Raw genomic sequence first — 15,410 nt, 5'->3', positions numbered from 1 at the left:
GTTTTGTTAATCTGTTAGAAACCAAAACACAGGTCAGATTTTCAGTCAGAACGAGAGGAGGATATTAACTTCTTCATATGTTGTGTAGGACTGTGCCAAGGCCTTTATTTAGAATGTGAAATATCATGTTCATGGTGCATTATTTACCTTTCTACAGTCTTTTCATCCATCTTCCACTGAGTTCTCCAAATAGATGCTGGTAACTCTGAAAGTTCCTCATCTAGTTCTTTCAGCATCCATGGGTATACCTTTGCATCCTGCTGATCTGAATTTATTTCAAATAGCCAAATATTCCAGAATGGCAATCTGGTTTAGAAAAAAAACCAAAACATGTCTACTGAACAAACTTCATTAGATTTGATATTTTGGCTATTTGTTTTTATTCTCTTTAAGCATTCATCATTCTTTAGCTCCAAATCCAGCTAAAGTTAGTCCCAACAGTTCCATTAAAAGCAAGGGGGATTCGTTGGGACTAACTTGTTCTATTTTTTCTATAGGATTTAGCTGATCTGGTGTCTTAAAAAAAACGGTGGTGCAGTTTATCCTTCTGGCACTTTCCCTTATTTTTCAGACTGGTTAAAACTTCCTTCTTTATCACTTGGATGTGAGATCTATTGATTTCTGCTTTGGATTGCTGCCTTCTTTGTCCTTGACTCTTCCTTCTCCTCCTCAGCAATAAAATAGTTTGCAATTTTGCAAACTATTTCACATTGTTAGCACCACCAGATGTTGTGGGCTTCCTTTTCCTCCAGCTGCTTTCCATCTGGATAAATTTATCCACCGTTATATGCCAGGACTTGCAAACCATCTTGCTGTCCCCTCAGCTTTGGACAGAGGAGACAACATTCTGTCTTGTAAATCAAACATGGTGCTGAGATTCTCCATGTTTTATGGATTAACTACTCCAATAGTTAATCATGGCAGATAGGCAACAGAGTCATCCTCTGAGAGATCTTGCTATGATGACAATTAGGATTTCTTTCAGTCTCTCCAGGGGGGTTACTTTGGGCATGTCAGAGACAAGTCATAGGATGCCAACCTATATGGACAACCCCAGTGTGTTGGAGAGAGGTCACAGGAGATCGTCATATCTGGATTGCCAACCCAACAATACCATCAGATCAGAAACTAGGCATGGGATGTCATCATATCTGAGCAACCAGCCATCCAATGCCAGAAAGTTGGAGATCAGTCATGAGATAACATCATACCTGAACAACCAAGCATTCAGCAGTGGAAGGTAAAGAGGCTTTGAACAGTCCAAAAGACCTAAGTAAGAAATCCACAGAGAACGGTAGAGTGAAAGCTGTGTGGGAATTGGACCTGAGAATCTTATAACCTGGCTTAGATCAGTTGGATTCTGGTCTGTATAGTAAAAAGGGTCTTCAGAAGTCAGTGGAAGCACTAACTTACGAATCATCACAACCAGATAACATGATTGCAAAGAGACAGGATATGCAAGAATACCAGTGATGGCTTGAGAATAGTAGGGAGGAAAAATCAGCTCAGTTGCCATGGATAGCATTATTGCAATAGGCATCACCGTTATCCTAACCTTGCTGATCCCATGCTTGTGTGCAATCCTGTTCAACCCTCTGCGAGCAAAACAGTGGTTTAGCTGAACTTCTTCTTATCCCTGCAGTGTGCTTGTCCTGCAGAACATTTTGAAATATGTGGCTGACGTAGTTACTTCTCATGCCAGAATTCTATGTACCAATAGCAAACTCATTCTTCAAGTATCCATCTTTGTCCATCCAAAATGGTACAGTCTGTGTACAAGACGGAGAGCGTAAGAATAGCTCAGCTGGGTGAAGCCAATGGCCCACTTAGTACACTCTGGTCTCACATTGGCGCATCAGATGTCTGTGGCAAGCCCACAAGCAAGGCCTGAGGGCCCTTTCTTCTCCTGCGGTTTCCAGAAACAGGAATTCAGAAACACACTGCCTTTTGACAGTGGAAGCAGATAATAGCCACCATAGTTAGTTCTAGGCTTGAGGGAACATCAAGGTTTATAGAAGTACAATAAATCCTCTAATGTAGGGGTGGGGTGATCCAAAATAGGTAAATGGGGACTTAGCATGTTCAGTGATCATGGAATACTGGCTGGTTTGTTAGGGGAAAAGAATGGGAAATTGTGGGAGTGGGAAGCAGTGTCCTGGAAAAGGACATGGCTGGCTTCCAGGAGCATTATGCAGTGCCATATTTTGTTGGTGGTGACTATTATCAGAGAAACATGTTCAAGAACTGAGCTTAATGTGCTTTAGAAGCACAAAGCAAAAGGCAAAGTATATTTTACTGGAACAAGTAAAGGTTAATCCAAAAGGAACAGGGGCATCTGCATAATGAAAAAAAATGTATATGTATGGATCAAAACAAGGGCCTTAATTTCTTTAAAATGTAGGAATGGGTGTTTTTAATAATGCACATGTACTTTGATAGCTTTCTTTGGTTATTTAGAGACAACCCATAAAAGGCATCATCTCATTTGTTCTTACATTTCTTGCTGTTTTGCTAACACTGATATATCTGTTTCTTCCCAGTATGTCCTACTACCCCTTCAGAGATGGCCCAATAATTGGCTCCCCAAGGAGCCACAGGGTGCCTTTCTATAAAGACATCTGTGACACAGATATCAGAAGGTAAAGATGAGGTGGTTAAACAGGTTGTTATTCACCCATAACAACCTGCCAAAGCTTTAAATTTATGGTTGCTGGCACAGATATTTGGCCCTAGTTTGTTCATAGTGCTGGGAACTGTATCTCCATGAGGTTCCCTGTATCTACAGTTCCCAGGATTCTTTGTGGGAAGCCATGTGCTTTAAATTTATGTTGTGGAGGTGACTGGTGCTGATGTTTCTGGGACTCTCTACACCTAGCCCTTGTACCAAACATTCATTAATGGCTGCTCAGGCAATGAGGGGACACAGCAGGGATGCCACTCTGAATGTCTACCCTTCTCTAACACATGCCCCTGAGCTGACATCTAATTAGATGTGCTGCTTATCTAATTTCCTTTCCCTTGACAGGAATTCAGATGAGAGGGCTGCGGCAGCTTCCTCTCGGCTTAAGAATCCTTCGGCCTCTGGTTATGACTCAGACCCCACCACATCAAGGTAAAAAGTAGAGGTCAAGAGGAAGCTAGTTTTCATGGCTACTCACTCCCACAAGTCATTGTACACTGCCTGTGACATTAATACAGTGACAGAACTGCTTAGTGGTTCCCAGAATGTGACCTTCATTTCGGCACTTCCAGAATCTCGCCTTCATCTCTATGTTCTAAGGAGATCAGGATATTATACAAGTTCCCCTTTCTCCTACACTGATTTGGCACTACAACCCTGTCAGGTAGATTAGACTGAGGACTCAGCTACTTTGGTAAAGATAAAACGCTGTGGAGTCCCGTTTTTCACTAATGGGATTTCCCTGTATGAAGTCTACAACGTGTTTAATTGAATCACTTTTTTGATGTGTCTAGATCCAGCCTGAGAGAGGTCATGGCTAGCCCAGAGTCACCTGAGAAGGGCTCATGAGGAGGTTGCACTGGCTATCTTCACCCTTCAAACAGCCCTCCACCAGCCATAATATGGCACTGTGGAGGAGTCCAGCATGCATGAGTCTATGTGGTGCAGAGGTTAGAGTACTGGACTGAGATCTGGGAGATCGGGGTTCAAATCCCTACTCACCCTTTAAACTCACTGGGTGGACTTCAGCCAGCCACATCCTCTTAACCTAACCTAGCTCACAGGGTTGTTGTGAGGATAAAATGGGGAGAAACATGTATGCCACCTTGAGTTCCTTGGAGGAGAGGCAGCCTATAGGTTTAATAATAATAATAATAATAATAATAATAATAATAATAATAGTAGTAGTAGTAGTAGTATTCATCGGTAGCCATATATGGCCCCTTTGCACTGCCACCAAACATACAGCAAGGCTGCTGCATGCATCATCAGCAAGGGCAGGCAAGGGTTATTCATTGCAACCTCATGTGCCCTTCACACATGCTTTCAAACCATGAGGGGATTCATTGGAACACCCCTCTAGTGACCTTCATGGCTTAGCTAGGGATCTGAATGTGGCTGTTCCTGCTCCTTGTTTGGCACTCTCTAAACCAGTGGTGTCCAAACTTTTTTCAAAGAGGGCCAGATTTGATGAAGTGAAGGGCCATGGGGGCCGACCAAAGGGCCAACCCAAGTTGTTGACCTTTTTTTTTTTTGGGATTGAAGTTGGAAGCTGTTGAGCTTTTTTTAGGATTTTACCCCAAGAAATACTACCACAGGGGCCGGATTAACACAACCGGCAGGCTAGATTAGGTCACCAAAATGGACTTTGCACATGCCTGCTCGAAACACTATACATCACAGACACTTATACTGTCTTATCTGAAGTAAACTTTGTTATTCTACTTCTACAAATATTTATACTCCACTTCTGCCTTGAGGTGGTTTACAGATGGAACCCGCCCCCCTGCTAAAACATAGAAAAAATTATCATTAAAAACAATTAAAAATGGATAGAAATAATATGATATAGATAGATAGATGATAGATAGACAGATGATAGATTAGATAGATGATAGATAGATGATAGATGATATAGATAGATGATAGATATTGCTGTTTAGTCGTTTAGTCGTGTCTGACTCTTCGTGACCCCATGGACCAGAGCATACCAGGCATGCGTAGATAGACAGATGATAGATAGACAGATGTATAAAACAACCTGTTCAAAATCTGTTTCTTGCCATTTTTAGCAAAGGCCTTCTCTTCGTGAAGCAATCAGTCAACAGCACGGAGTTGTCATCCTCACCACGTTACAATAGGTAAGGGAACGAAATATGGAGTGGATGGGTGCATCTATGATTGCCTCTGCAGCATGTAAACCTATGTCATTTTTATGTATGGATAAATCTGTGTGTAAAACGTTTTGTTAGTTTGTCTTTGGCTACTTGGGCTCTGATGACCAAAAAAATGGTCCCACACATGCAGAAGATGCCTCAGATAGCTCCTCCAAATTTGATGATGTAGTAGATGAGAAAAGGCATGGATATAGGAGGGGATGAAGCAAAGAGTTGCTTTGGAGAGCTAGCATCTATGTGGGAAATCAGAAATATCTCTGACTTCCCCTGGATGTTTCCAAATTAGAGCCTGCCTTGGAATTACCATCCTTTGTTCACTCACTTTCAGCAGAGCATCTAGACAATATCAGTGTTAGGCCATTGCAGACCAGTGCTTTCTGTGTTGTTCACCAGTGCTTTTTCAGTTCTGATTTATGACATTTTATGTTTGGGTGCAATAAGATCCAAGCCTTATTGCACTAACCCAGCCAGTGTCAACAGGAAAAGTTGCTATTGAGGCTTTAGGGGGCTCCTTTGCCTTTAATTAAAGGTTCCCGGTTTGCCAGTCTTTATCCTATTGATCCTGGCTGGGAGACTAGAAATGAATTACCCTTGAAAAGCTTCTCTTAATTGTCTCAGTGTCCTGTCCTACAGGGGGACAGCTTTAAATAATGACTTCCACTCTTGTTCCCTTTTCTTTTCTATTTAGTAAAATAGTAGGACACTGAAGAATTAAGAAAGGCTATTGCATGAGGCAGTTAGTAATCTTTCTGCTGTGGTCAACAGAGAATTTCCAACAGGAAACCTTTTTATTAATGTTAGAGGGACCTTTCACTGAAGGTGGCTATATTTGTGAGTAAACATTATAGAATAGCATTGTAATAAAGGTTGTGTGGGATATCCATTTTAATTCAAAATGGAAAAGCCTCCAGGACATTGGGTACTCCAGCATAAAAGCAACCTCTCTCAGTCTGCCATAATCTCTCAGTGTTGCTCCTTGCAATCTATAAATATTTGTGTATTTAAATGATCCTCCTTGTATGCAATATTTGATTGCAAAGTCACTTGAGTAACACAGATAGGGTCCAGAGAGAGAGAAAATCCTGATCACACTTTAATGAGAAAAACTGAACGAAAACAGGCTATACTTTAAGGAAAAAAGAACAGAGAGGTTTGTACATAGCAGGCAGACATTCAACCAAGCCTACAGAGGAAAAGCTCCCTCAGAACTACACAGCCAATCAGGGCATGTGCTACCTCAGCAAATATCATGCCATTCTGCCTACTTGCTAAGTAACACCTCCACCTGTCCCCTACTTGCTAGATGACTTTAACACTAAAATAATTAACCTTTAAATTGTAATGTTGGACATGTAATGATCTATTCTTACCTTCATCCCCCAGTCGCAGCCTGGCTGATTTGTCTGAACTGGAGAGGACAAGCTATAGCAGTGCCAGCTTTCTGAATAGCACCCCCCCGAAAAGGTAGGACCGTTTGTCAACCTGGAAAGCTTCATTATAACAAATAATTACAATGTCCAAGAAATAATTCCTACAAAGGGACAACATTACATACTTTGGAACTAAGGGGCAATTTTTAAAAAAGGTTTTTATATAAGGAGCCTATTGGGTTGCTCACACAAAGTTATTTTCCTCTTTTTTCTCATGCATTTTTTTCTTCTTTCTTTCACTAGATTTAGATTTTTTAAAACTTTTGCACAAAATTGGAAAGCAGGAAATCTGGGGAAACGCAAGATGTTGTTTAGATGTAGAGGCTATAAATTCCATGGCCTTGTGTAGGGAAGGCAAGAAAAAATACAGCATTGTGGACAACTGAGCATCATATCTCCTGATGTTTGTTTTTGTTCATTTAAATCAGTCAAGAGGAAGGCTTCAGTCAAGAGCAGTGACACTTGATGGGCAAGTTGGTGGTGGTTAACCCATCCTCCTTATATGCATTCCTAAGTCCTCCTCCTCCTTTACTTCAGGCCAACTGAAGACATCTGCACTTATTGTGGCCGTGAGATCCGCAACTGTGCTAAGATAACCATTGAGAACCTCAGAATCTGCTGCCATGAGTACTGCTTCCGGGTAGGTGCCTCTTTTTGCCACAATTCATGCGTATGGATCTATATGGCAAGGGGGAAAATGGGGTGGTTATATCATTTGGGAACCACCTCATACTTATTAATTAGAAACCTTTGAAAACAATAGTATACAAGTATCAAGATGTCTTATTTCACCACACCAAGACCAGGCACAAAAGTAGGGTATTGGTTACACAATTTATTATCTGCTATGGGTCCCTGGGCTCTGTCAGTATCTGGTACAGTTTGGCAGCCCCAGATAGAAGGACGAGGAAGGAGAAAGAGCAGCTGAAAGCTCGGCAACCGGGGTGGAGGAGAGAGAAGGGAGGACCTTCCTATGTAAGATGGGGAAGCAGATCTTCCAGCTGTCTCCACCATCCCTCCTGCAGATGGTAATTCAAGGAAATTTAGCATTCGGTGTGTTTCAGAATCTTCACAAGCACCTGTTCTTTGTGTGGCTGTATAACTGATGTGCAATATTTGAAAATATTAATAAGCTTGCTGCCTGTCCAACCAAGATGTGTGAATAAATATCTTCTTTTGTATGCTGCCACCCTACCAGTGTGGGATTCTTCTGTATAGATCCTTCTTTTTTTTGGCATATTTCAATTGCAGCTATTTCTTCTTTCTCTCTCCACAGTGTGGGATTTGTCACAAGCCAATGGGAGATCTCCTGGATAAAATCTTCATTCACCGGGACATTGTCCACTGTGATAAGTGCTACGAGAGGCTCTTCTAAGTGAGTGGGGCCTTTTCTCTGAAGCATTAAAATGGGATGGAGAGGTAGAGGACAGGAGGAGGGAAATACAATAGTATAGTATACAGCATTGATCTTCAACCTTGGTTCCCTTGACAATGTTGGACTATAACTCCCATCATCCCTTTCCATTGGCTAATCTGGCTGGGGCCGATAGGAGTTGCAGCATCTGGAATGAGACCCATGGTTGAAAAAACACTGAGGCAGAGGCTAAATACCGAAACAGAAATATTGCTGATTATATCTACCTATCTATAACTTTTAACTAGTGCTGTACACACGTGGTCTATATAGCAATTTTCCACCCTATCTATAGGCTGAGTAATTTAGGGGACATTTCACTGAATTTCATTAGGGGAAAGAAAAATTGTCCAACGGTTTCTTTCCCTTCTCCTTTTTATTCAAAGTTTTTTTGAAATTTGCAGGGAGGATACATCCCACCCTGCAAAAAATAAACCCCAACAAAAACAAAACAAAAACCAATCACACCCCAGGATACAGTAAATTCTCCAACAGTTTCTTACAGAGCAGACCTCACTGTAAGTGGTAGCAGTAGCACAGCTTCTCCCTCCTGCAAACACACATCCATGGCTTAGCAGCGGCAGGATCAACTGTATTGGCAGTCAGGTCACCATTTTGTGCCCTTCACAGTGCCCTTGCCTTAGCTGCATTTTGAAACATTGTGGGAGTTAAATGGCAGCCAACACACACACACACACACACACACACACACACACACACTCTTTAAAAAATGGAGTAAAATGGCAGAATATTATTTTTTGTGTGAGGTGGGTGTGGGAATGGGAATTTTCTTTTCTTCTTTCTTTTCACCTCAGCTTAACTTTAAATTCAGTGGGTCGTTTTACTTGGGAATGGCTTTGTGAAGTTAATGGACCTAAGTCAGTCATAGCCATTCATGTCAATGGGCCTGTGATTAACATTGGATACATTCCCTGTCCCTGACATCAGCAACATAGGGATAATAATGTCCTGCATTGTCGGATGTTACAGGTAAGGAATGTGGGATACTTTCAACACTGTTAAGGCATTCTAGGAATGCTAATGATATGTTTTGTCGTTGTCACTGTAACTGCTGTAATTATATACTAATAATATGCTTGGCACCGATGATGCAGGCACAGTGTGGCTGCGATGCATAATGTAGCTGCATCTGGATCACGTAAACTACTTATTACTAGTCCCTTTCATCCAGGGAAATCAGGATAGTATACGTGATCCTTTTCTCTCTTGCCCATTTTATCCTCAGGTGAGGTGAATTAGGCTGAGTGTATGTAACTGGGCCATAGTCACCCAGTAAGCTCCATGGCTGAGTGGAAGGATTTGAACCCTGGTCTTGCCAGTCTTTGTCTGCCCTTCTAATATCTCCTCCCTCCAGGAGGTAGGGCCATAGCTCACTGGTAGCTCACTTTGCAGTTAGAAGGTCCAGGTTCAATCCCCAGCATCTCTAGGTAGGGCTGGGAATGTCTCCCTGCCTGAAACCTTGGAGAGCCATTGCTAGCCAAGGGGGACAATACTGAGAGCTCAGCCATGCTTCCACTTCTTACATGCCTGAAAAAGCATTGCCCTACTCCTCCCCCAGGGAAAACTCACTCTGTAGTGCTGAATCAGAGTAAACGTCAATGCGGAGGAAACATGAATTTGATCCAGCTAAACACTAAAGAGCTGTTTTCCCCTGGGGAAAGCAGTGGGAGAAGAGGAAATGTGGATGGGGCCTGAGTTAGATGGACTGTCTAACTCAGGATAAGGCAGCTTCCTACATTCCTATGGCTGCTCTGCTGTAGCAGCCAATCTGGTTGTCAGCCTCCCCCCATCTTTGGCTATTGACTGGCAGCAGCGGCAGCAGCTCAATTTTGTAGTAGTTGTCTGTATGCGGTGGTATATTGCCACTGTGCTGTTTTGCACCACTTGCTGCTGCTGCTGCTTCTCCTCCTCCTCCTTCTTCTTCTGCAGAGTGCCACTGCTTTGCTGTGTTCATTGCCTAACCAGTTCATTATCGTCCATTCATTCTCCAATTTTCTCTTAGATTTCCATCGGCCAGAAGAGCCTAACCCAAGAGAAGACCGTAGCCCATGTGGGCCAGGATGATTTGACTGCCTTCTGACCAGCAAACATCTGTTCTTCTTCTGCTCTTATGTTACTCTTCTTTAGCCACCTTTTCCTAGGGAAAGCAATTCACACTCACTCATTTAACTTTACCTACCCAGTAACAGGCAGGCAGGTCCAAAATAGGAACAAAAATCCAGTGTCACCAGTCAGAGAAAAGAGTGTTGGGAAATTATAAAGTGCTGAGCACCTCCAGATCATTTGTCTTTGAGAAGATTTGTTGGGACACATTTCATTCTGATAAACTCGTCCAAGTGCTAAACTGAATGAGATGCAGAGGGGGAGACATTGTCCCTATCTTCCAGAGACAGCTCTTATTTTCTGGTATTAATCTCTTTAAAAATCCTGTCTCTGGTGGCTAAGTTATACAATGTTACACTAGGCAATTGTCATTCATGTTCCAATGCATTTTCCCATCTGTACTGGGGTGGGGGGCAGGTTATTTTTTTTGGCGGGGTGGTAGGGTAGGAAGCAGGTTTGTTGCACGAGAGAGCTGAATCATATTTAATTGTGCCACCTGAATTTGCTGATATGTCATTGAATTCCACCTGAAAATAGTAACAGCCTGAAAACATTCTCTGTTTTGATTTTGGGGTGCTTTTAAACAAAATCAACATGGAGACGTGCACACCTGGGAGGGTGGCCATATGTCCTAGAATGCAACTTTCTGTTTGAAGGACTGTCTGATCCAAGCTTAAAGGAAAAGTTCTATAAGAAGGCAGATCTGCAGAAACCTTGAAGTAGCCCATCAACAGCACCTTGACAGCAGAACTGAGCAGGCACAGGTCACACCGTCTACCCCAATAGGCTATAATATTTCTATTATATTAATTCTTTCTAAATTTGTAGCTAGACATACAAATGAGCATGTGCAAATTGTATGCAAATCTGTGACCTGTTCTTTTTGTGCACATATGATGCATTTCCTCTTTTAGAGCTATGTGGAACTGGCCACCCTTGGCACATACGGAATGGGCGTAGCTCAGTTCAAACATGCCTTATATGCATAACGTTGAACTCTGCCATTTCCAAGTGTTTTGTTTTTAAAGGATCATGAACAGCAGGTGATTGATAACATATCCCAAGATCCTGGACAAATACTGTCATGCAACACAGATATTTACTGAGCTAAGAGGACCCATATCCCCATTCATTATAGGACAGCTTCATATATCCAGTAGCTTTCCTTCCATTCCACCAAAATTGCTTGTCTGGAAATGAAATGTTGCTGAATGTGTTTGAGTTGCATTGTAGCTAATCTGTAAATGCCCTCAGTTCTGTTGTGGGTTTGAATATTCTTAAGCTTTTTCTTCTTTTTTAAACACAAACTGCTCAACAGGTTATTCACATGGTAAATGCATACAGATGTACAGCTGGCAGGCCTACACAATAGTGCATAATAGTGACTGCATGAAAGGCGTTCCCTTGTGTCATCATTTTTGGTGTGATAATAGGGTTGTGTCCACATGAGTGTCCTCATTTGACTTGTGAAATATTGGGAGATGCAGTGGTATAGTTAGGTAATTTTAGACCAGGGTCACCGAAGTGTCACCTTTGGATGTGAAAGTGCCTTTGATTCACCTGGGCCCACAAAGACTCTTAAGGTCCCCCACTCGCTGCCTCCATCATCATGAAGTAGTGTGGGTGGTTGGCTTTCTCTCTCTCTGAAAGTACATAGAGTTGAAGGAGGAAGTGAGAAGAGTGTTGATATTTGGGGATAAACTGACCAGAATGGGTGTCATTCATGGCAGTTACTAAAAAAATCCATATAGTAATGTGGATTTATTTATTTTTTTACAAGGGACATTGGGGTAGGAGTTTAGAGATGATCACTGGAGAATAGTGTGAGGGGTGTGTGTGCCTGCCTGGTTGAGAGAGCTCCAGTAGAATATTAGTGTTTGTTGTGGCTGCTAATTAATAAGATCACCATCTTAACTCAAGATATTAAACTTATTACAGCACCTAAAAATAGTGGTGACTGTTTTAGACTCTAGACTTAATAGTTTTCTCAAGGGGGGCTTTTTAGATGGTAATGTCTATTCCTTCAATTCAGAGAGTGGTTGGTCATTTTCCCTGCTGAGTGAGACCCTCCACCTCTGCCCAAAAGTACTGCCAAGCACCAGGGTGTTTTGGCTGGCTCATTACAACATTATGAGGCAAATATGCTGGGGCTCATCCACACTCCCTTTCGTGCCTCATTTCTAGGCACAGGTCTGGTCTCTCCAGGTCCAGGTAATTTATTCCCTCCCAGCACTTTCCCCAGGAAAACCTGGCAATCAGATTTTCCAGATTGCTGTTTGCTCTAATTCGGTAGTAAAACACACATTTTCCTGGGGAAAGCATTGGAACAAAACAAAAACATAACTGCTTTGACACAGACCTGGAAAACCCAGACCTGTGTCCAAAAAGCGTGGAGCACAGGTAAATGTTTACGACCTTTTCTCCTAAACTACTTTTTCCCTCTGATTTTGAGCCTCAGGCTATAGCTACTTAACTCTTGCAGAAATTTAAGGCAAAACTCTTGCAGAGTTTTCAGCAAACCTTTGCATGGTGAATTGCTGTATTCATCAAACCTTTCATGTTCAAGTTTCGAGACATTAGATTTTTCCTTTACATGCCCCTCATATGTTTTAAAGATATGCCTCCAGTTAAAATACCTGCTGCTTCTGAAAATTACCAATTCTTAGTACACAAGCATGCAATAAAACCTTGTGACTTGGGCAAGATCTTTTGTTAGAAGTCCATGGTCAATATTTAACTTCTAGGCTGACTTCTTTTTCTGCAGGCTTTAGAGCACACATTTTTATCAAGCAACAAGTAAGATTTCAGAAGCTGTTTAACTGATTGCTTTATTTCCTCAATGACGTACCGCTGCAAGCTGCTTTGGGAAGGGAGATATAGGTCATATAGATGTTTTGCTTCATTGTCCTTGTCAACCTATTTTCTTTGAACCAAAAGTTTAATCTCTACATAACAGTTCTTCTAATAAATATTATGTGCAGAAAGCTGACTTGAGTTCTTAATTGTCTGTGTGATGTATTTCCTGGTGTTCCAGAGCCAAAAAGGTCCTACACAGCATTCATCATCAACCTTTGATCCCCAGATTTTGTTGGTCTATAACTCCCACCACCCATTACTTTTGGCTAAGCTGGCTGAGACTGATAGGAGTTACAACATCTGGACTGAGACCCAAGATTAAAGTGCACTGATCTAAAAAGTTCACATTGTGGCACAGAGGAGACTATTGGTTTCCAGAGGAAAAGCACATTTCTCATTCTTGTGGCTCCTGAGAACTGTGGTAATGTGTTATTTTAAAGATGTGGCAGCTAAGGGAAATTTGCAAAACTGCACAAAATGGAGAAAGTGGGTAGATTTATGTCTCACACCATTGTCTCTGTCTGTCTCCCTTTGCCATTAAATTGATTACTACTAGATTTAGGAATGGGGGGAGTCCTTTGCACAACACATGATTCACTTAGGCCACAAGATGGGGAACAGGGCATAGTTCAGTGGTAGAGCACCTGGCTTGCATGCAAGAAGTTCCAGGTTTAGTCCCTGGCATCTCCAAGCAGGGCTGGGAGAGACTCATGCCTGGAACCCCGCAGAGCATAATAACACAAAGCCTGCTGGATCAGACCAAAGGCCCATCTAGTCTAACAACCTGTTCTCACAGCAGTCAACAACAAATACCTTTGAAAAGCCCACAAGCAGGACACGAGTGCAACAGCTCTCTACCCTCCTGCAGTTTCTGCTGCCAGTAAATCTAGACTAGGAGGAGCAAAGATGGTACCCTCCAGATGTTTTGGGCTACAACCTGCAACATGCCTGACCACTGGTTAAACTGGCTGGGGCTTACTTGCCCAGCTGCAACACAACAACCCTGCAATACTGTCAGCTGAATCTTACTCTGGTAGATGTTGCCACCCGCTTTTTCTTTTGGTCACCTACAGCCCCAGAACCAAAGGGGGAAAACTGGGGATGCACCAAATCAATTAATTTAACAAATTGCTGAGGAGTTCACCCTGTACACTTTGATTCAACCTACACGCAAACTGCTTGGGGGCAGGCAGGGGTAGTTTCCAGCTGTTTTATCCCACTTGGAGATCAAAGGAGCTTGCATTCTTCCAAACATCCGAAAACCCAGGGATTGAGACCAACACATCCTGTTTTTCCCAGATGGTTCTCTTATAAGTTGAGTAAAGGCAGCAGCCCACACACCTCAAGTCTCTTCCCAGATCTCAGAAGGATGTGCTGGTCTCTTAAAAAGTAGGGGGAAAGCAAGCAAAAGGGCAAAATAGAATACAGTACACAATAAATCAGAGCACTGTGGATTTAAAACTGGACAGCTTAACCTATTAACTGCGATACTTTTAGTCTACTTATGAATAGATTGCAAGGGTGGTCAGCTTCCTGGTATGAAAATCCTGGTCTGGACCCTAATGGTAGGAGGGAAACAGCTGCAGTAGCCCTCTCCTGCTTGTGACCTCCAGCAACTTAGAAGTATCATATATCTGTCATGGCTAGTAACCACTGATAACTTTATTCTCCAGGATTTTGCCTTATCCCTTTTCAAAGCTGGCCAGTATAGGAACACAGGAAACTGTCTTATACTGAGTCAATATTATACTGCTTTATACTGAGCCGTCTTCAAATATCTTAGGGGCTGTCACACAGAAAATGGACCAAGCTTGTTTTTTGCTGCGGTGGAGGGTTAGGACTCAAACCGATGGCTTCAGTTTACAAGAAAGGAGATTCCAACTAAACATCAGGAAGAACTTTCTGACAGTAACAGCTGTTTAGACAGTGGAACGGTCTCCCTCGGGAGGTAGTGGACTCTCTTTCATGGATGTAGCGGGGGGAGGCAAGGGTCAGCTGCCCCCCCCATCAAGTAAAACAATAGAAATACTTAACTAACTGACCAATCACATTGGTTCTACCCTCCTAACGAAAGTCCTGCCCCCCCCCCCAAACTGGCTGTGCCCATGCTCTCTTTCCTTATAGGTCTTTAAGCAGAGGGGGAATGTTCATCTGTCAGGGACACTTTAGTTGAGATGCCTGCATTGCAGAGGGGGTTGACTAGATTACCCTCGGGGTAGCTTCCAACTCAGTGATTCTCTGTGCTCTTTTAGGGAGAGATTGTGTCACCTCTTTTTCAGTGCAGACTAGATCATCTGTGAGTCTTCTCCTTTCCAACCCACCCTGCTACATCACGCAAAAGAGCAACCGATTCAAGTGGCATGCATCTTGATGGCAAACGGAATAAGACTTTGGAATAATGAAAACAATTAGGACAGGCAGAACTGCATCTAGCTCAGTATTGTCAGCTCCACAGGATTTCAGATGAGTCTCTTTGAGCCCTCCCTAGAGATGCTGGGGTTTGAACCTGGAGCCTTCTACATGCAAAGCAGATGCTCTATCACGGAGCAGGCCTAACCACCTGGCATCCTTGGTTAGTTACCATGGGTGTAGCTGCCCCCCCCCCAGATCAAATAAAACAATAGAAATACTTAACTGACCAATCATGTTGGTTCTGCCCCCCAAACCAAGTCCTGCCCCCCTAACAAAAATCCTGGCTATGCCCATGGTAGCGACAAGTGTCCTGGTAG

The 15,410-nt window shown here is 42.6% G+C and overlaps 1 protein-coding gene across 9 annotated transcripts in view; it reads left to right on the top strand.

Moving 5' to 3' along the window:
* Positions 1 to 10,248, top strand: part of ZNF185 (zinc finger protein 185 with LIM domain) — a 65,024-nt gene extending 54,776 nt beyond the window's left edge. For 7 of the 9 annotated variants that reach the window (XM_081847988.1, XM_081847985.1, XM_081847989.1 and 4 more), the window contains 8 exons: positions 986 to 1,240; positions 2,541 to 2,639; positions 3,026 to 3,112; positions 4,753 to 4,821; positions 6,241 to 6,321; positions 6,825 to 6,927; positions 7,564 to 7,662; positions 9,725 to 10,248. In XM_081847988.1, coding sequence (XP_081704114.1) covers positions 986 to 1,240; positions 2,541 to 2,639; positions 3,026 to 3,112; positions 4,753 to 4,821; positions 6,241 to 6,321; positions 6,825 to 6,927; positions 7,564 to 7,662 — 793 coding nt within the window. In that variant the 3' untranslated portion in view covers positions 9,725 to 10,248. The remainder of the gene's footprint in view (positions 1 to 985; positions 1,241 to 2,540; positions 2,640 to 3,025; positions 3,113 to 4,752; positions 4,822 to 6,240; positions 6,322 to 6,824; positions 6,928 to 7,563; positions 7,663 to 9,724) is intronic. The other 2 variants (XM_081847990.1, XM_081847991.1) reach the window with 2 other exon arrangements.
* Positions 10,249 to 15,410: the final 5,162 nt, after the last annotated feature.

The sequence above is a fragment of the Podarcis erhardii genome (genome assembly GCF_964252035.2).
Source record: "Podarcis erhardii genome assembly, chromosome: Z".
Lineage (NCBI taxonomy): Eukaryota > Metazoa > Chordata > Lepidosauria > Squamata > Lacertidae > Podarcis > Podarcis erhardii.
Note: the sequence above shows the minus strand (reverse complement) of the source record. Positions and strands in the feature narration are given on the sequence as shown.